A 5,000-nucleotide genomic window follows, 5' to 3' on the forward strand; every position below is an offset into this window, starting at 1 on the left:
GCAAAGGGTTTATTTCTTGCCTCATCATTTTCTGTAGATGTACTGGACTGGTGCATAGAGGAACACCACAATTTTTTTCATTGATGGGCATTATGTCATCCTGGAAGCTAATTGGCGTTGTTGTCAGGGTGGCTACTTAATCTTTATAAAAATAACACAATCACAGGCATCTGTGTGGAATTATAGTTTCAACAAGTGTAGCCATTCCTTTTGCGGTGGATGCATCAAGGCTTATCTGTGGGTCGTGTCTTTTGCCAATAATTTATACACAAAAAAATCGGTGCTCATGTCTAAGTTGTCTGAGCCATGCCAAAACTGCTCTTTTAGCATAAGTATCTACATCCATGCTCTTCAAAGTATGCCTTGGTACTGACTGTAGAGTTTTGAGTCGGATTCATTCCATGGGAAGTATGATTATTCAAAATGATTTTAGTCAAATTATTCTTCATGAATCAAATCAATCACTTCGCATGGTGGAGACCCAGCCTACGATATGCCTATCACTTTACCTGATTTCATTCTGAAGTAAATATATATATATTTTTTTTTTATGAAAACGAATAGCAAATACATTAAGTTTCATAATCATCAGGGGAAATTTACAATGCATTAGTTATTACATCCTCATGAGAAAAATAAGCTAAGTATGTTATTATTGAATTTCTATTAAATTTTTCATGACAAAATTAATCTGTCCTATGAATTTATTCACTGTAAGTCATCAAACAAAGGGATATACATCAGGATTTATATTGTCTTTTCATGCAACCAAGAAAAATAAATTAAGACTGGTGCAATAAAGTAACAGTCAAACAGAAATGCAAATCAACAGATCTCACAGAAATCATGTTGAAATATGGAATTTACATCTTGGGACCAATGAAGATAATGATCCAGGTTTCCACAAAGAAAATTGGATTGGATTATGGGATTCCGGTGACTTATCCCAAGTAGTAGAAGAGAATCTTCAGACCTGTACTAAATATTTGGGGAAGTTTACTACACTAAAATTAAAAGGATTAAGGCCCTTGTGTATGCATATTTAGATATAGATATAAAGTCTGTTTGAAACTTTCTGAGCCTAGAAATGTTACTTCTTACGAAGCTTTATTCTTGATTTGGTTTCCTGTGGGAGCCTAACAGAATTTTAGTTTAGTAGCAAAGGGGAATTCTAGATTGGTTACCAAATGCCAAGGTTGAGCAATTTGGGTAATTTGTATAATCCTAAATGGCCACCAATAGCCATCTAGATTTCTTTTTCTTTTCTTTATTATTGTCCTAGAATGCAGTGTTACTTTTCATCAGGGTTTTTCTTGTATTTTGATTCCATTTCATATTTGTTACAACCTTTTATAGAATATTTGTTCAGCCAGTTCCTATGAGTTGAAGGCAGACCTAACCTCCAGCCCAGAGCTGGAATAAGTACTTAAAAAATATGAGCTCTAGGCACAGAAAAACCCCTGTCCTGAGAATAGGCTTGGTTGCACTTATTGTAGTTTATTATACCATTCAAACAAGAAACCATTACCAAAATGAATAAAATTAATGTGAACTGGCTTTCCTCTATTAAATTCAGTTCTCTGCCAACAAAGATTTAAAATTTTTCTATCTTAGCACATAACACTGAATTAGAAAGGAAAAGATAAAACCCAAACTTATTTCTAGACACATGAAACCCCCTGAATGATAACATATCTTTCTAGTAAATTAATGAAAACATTGAAAAAAAATTCAGGTGGTGTTTGGCATCCATCATGGATTATGCAAGTGACACAAGTAATTTAACATTACCATTTGGGAAAACAAGCTAGAATTTATCTAGGTCCCCATTTGAAACCTGAAAATTCTAGACTAACTCTTCATACGAAACAACATTTCTAGGTTCACTATGGACGAGATAGGAATATACAACTAACTTTTAGGCATGGGTAATTTACTTTTCCAGGTGAAACTCTTAACAAAAGAAATTTAGGATCCTGCCCTGGGGTATTGGAGCGCCACCATTCCACGCTATCAGGGAGAATTCACAAAGTGATTTGATTCGCTAATCATACACACAATCTTACTTTCAGATAACAAGTGACAGTTATATACTGGATTTGTCAGCACCAGTACCACTTCAGTGGTCAGGTTCTACACTGAGGTCGGAATAGTGCACGACAACTGTGAGCATTTGACAAAACGATCAATTAAGGGACAACACAACAAGAGCATGCTATAGAGCAGTATCGCATAGTGGTTTCATATTTATTCTGAAATCTACCTACTAGCCTAAATTTAGGATGAGATGCATAACTTTAACAACTAGACGAGCTTGTCTTGATATATGTTCTAACCAAAGATCCTTAACTTTAACTTAAATCCTTTTAATAAAGTAGCTGGAACACAAACTAATCTTAATTACCTCTAAGGTGGAGAGTATGTAAATGAACATATTAATCTAAACTCAATAAAAAGGGTGAATGGATTCGTATTGGTTATATACAAAATCGGGGAATCCATTAACTTATATCACTCCTTTATACTTACTATCTTACAATCTATGTTTAAATGGTCATCTTAAATTACCCAAAATTCAACAATATAACGAAAGGCTAGTCAAAGCATAAAACAAAAGGAGACTTGACATATTGAGATAATACTTTGTGACAGGAGTTAACAAAATGCATAAAATACAACAGGGGCCTTAATCCAAAGGTCTACTTGATTACACCATAAATTGGGGGGTTTATTAAAACATGTGGGTGAAGATTGATTGAATAGTATGTGGCGTCCGTAGGGTTATGGAGTCAATTTCTGCAAAACTCTGCATCTATACCTGAATATTCTAAGCCAGAAAGTGATCTTGAATTAGGCAAGAATCTAATTTAAAGGGGGAATGTGGCCACATATTGAAACATTTTTGACACGTGTTCTCGATCCAAATAGACCGGGTGTGCTCCAACCTTTGTGCTTGCTGAGGTGAATTGTAGCTCCTCGAGCCCATCCTCGAGATTCATCTTGAATGGTTGTTGCGGCCTATTTGCAACATCTCTGCCTGTTTATCGCCATATTGGGGTTCGAATCCCGCTCAAACCTGTTAGTTTCTTTGGTTTTTGCAATCTCACCAACTTGTGAGCTAATGATGGTGAGTTTGGTGAAGCCTATAGGTCTCTCCTGCTGAGTCATCAGCAGTAATTGCCTAGCCCTCTCTGGTCCTGGCTTGGGTAGAAACGGTGGTTGAGTGCTGATCACAGCATATAAGGACAGCCTTCGGGGCAAATGACACTTTCCCTTGCCCCTGCCATTCATGAGTGACAATAAAATCTTTAAAACCTAACATCGGGTAAGGATAACAGGAGCCATTTTACTGCTACAGTTGGTGTTTTTTTTTTTTTTTCTCTTTTTTTTTTCCTGAATACATGAAGCTTGGGCTGGGATGGATGTTCAGTAATGGCGGGTCATGACCATAAGTGGACCTGTGTTCTCATAGGCCTAAAGTAAGAGCGGACAGTTTGAAGAAGAGAGTGAATTCTGGGGGCTATGACCTAGAGTCTAAGAGCCACGATCGGAGGAACTGTCCGGTCAATCTGCGCGTGTGTGTGTCTGTGTGCGTGTGTGTGTATGGAGTCCTTTCACCTCTCGGCTCCCGCCAAACAGACGAAAAATACAAGTCGTGCTTGAAGGCTTACCCGGTCTTGAGGTGCCATACGAAGATCAGAAAACATTTCAATCTGTCTGAAGAAGTAGGGGTCTAACAGGGTAATTATAAAGAATACAAAGAATAATCTTGCGGCTCGAGGTTTGTACGTGATGCTACAAAACAAACCTCACACCCTTGAATCTTATTTACTACCAAGTATCTCTACAATACAAATCTTCCCCTTATGTTATCAAAAACCGGACTCTTGGACAGAAGGGACAATTAAACAAAACATAAGCATTAATGATTTAATGGTTTAATGTTGCTACTGCTCTTCACTTTTTATTACAATTGTTCATAAGTATCTTGTAGTTTAATCTCTTCTTTATTTCCTTTCATAACTCGGTTATTTTTTCCCCGCTGGAGCCTTTGGGCTTATAACATCCTGCTTTTCCAGCCAGGGTTGTAGCCTTGCTAGTAATAATAATAATAATAATAATAATAATAATAATAATAATAATAATAATAATAATATATTTCATAAAACTAAAACCAACCACCAACAAGCAAATAGAACAAGAATCATATGACACCTAAAACTAAAACGATAATTTCAGCCAAATTATAAGCTAAATATATTTACCTATGTACTATATATGTAAGTATGTGGACACGGACGCGCTCGTACACACGAACTCCAACATTTTTATTACGGCACACCAGAACAGCTCAGTGGCCATGGGTGATCTCCGTTAATTTGGACGTCCTGTCACTTTCTATAATCGGGCTACTTCATTGTAATCATCATTATCATTTTCAATATTATTATCATGAATCCAAAAGAAGAAATTCCATCACACGCTAGGTCTACACTGCATCAATATCATTCAAATCCTTTAGAGCAATCAAATCAATCACCTAAACAAGCAAGGTCAGCAACAATAACTGTTCAGCATTCAAAGAAAGATCCGCAAATGAGGTATTACGGTTGTTAAGTAAACACAAAACTTCCAAGTTTGTCGACAGCAAATAAATAAATCCTAAAAAAAAAAAAAACATTTGCTCGAAGCATGCTCTACCGGTCTAAACTATTCTAATTAGAACATGTAAAGAAAACATCTCTCTCTCTCTCTCTCTCTCTCTCTCTCTCTCTCTCTCTCTCTCTCTCTCTCTCTCTAAAACAGGAAAAAATATTCTTAACAACGTAACATACCAAAGAATAAATGGCTAACTGTCTGGTATGCGCAATAATTAATTTAATGAAATTGGCATTGGTGGATAATAACTTTCCTGAAAAAAAAAATTAAAGGTTATACAGAGAAACGTAAATAAAATACACATGAATTTCAAAGTATTAATTGAAATCAGGATCAGAAAT

At 36.0% G+C, this 5,000-nt stretch overlaps 1 protein-coding gene across 1 annotated transcript in view; it reads right to left on the bottom strand.

Moving 5' to 3' along the window:
• LOC137656252 (uncharacterized protein C05D11.13-like) overlaps positions 1-3,291 on the bottom strand; it is a 14,893-nt gene extending 11,602 nt beyond the window's left edge. Inside the window, exon 1 of the mRNA XM_068390422.1 lies at positions 3,077-3,291. Coding sequence (XP_068246523.1) covers positions 3,077-3,291 — 215 coding nt within the window. The remainder of the gene's footprint in view (positions 1-3,076) is intronic.
• Between the last annotated feature and the right edge of the window lie 1,709 nt (positions 3,292-5,000).

Source organism: Palaemon carinicauda, chromosome 17, assembly GCF_036898095.1.
Source record: "Palaemon carinicauda isolate YSFRI2023 chromosome 17, ASM3689809v2, whole genome shotgun sequence".
In the NCBI taxonomy this organism is placed as follows: Eukaryota; Metazoa; Arthropoda; class Malacostraca; order Decapoda; family Palaemonidae; genus Palaemon; species Palaemon carinicauda.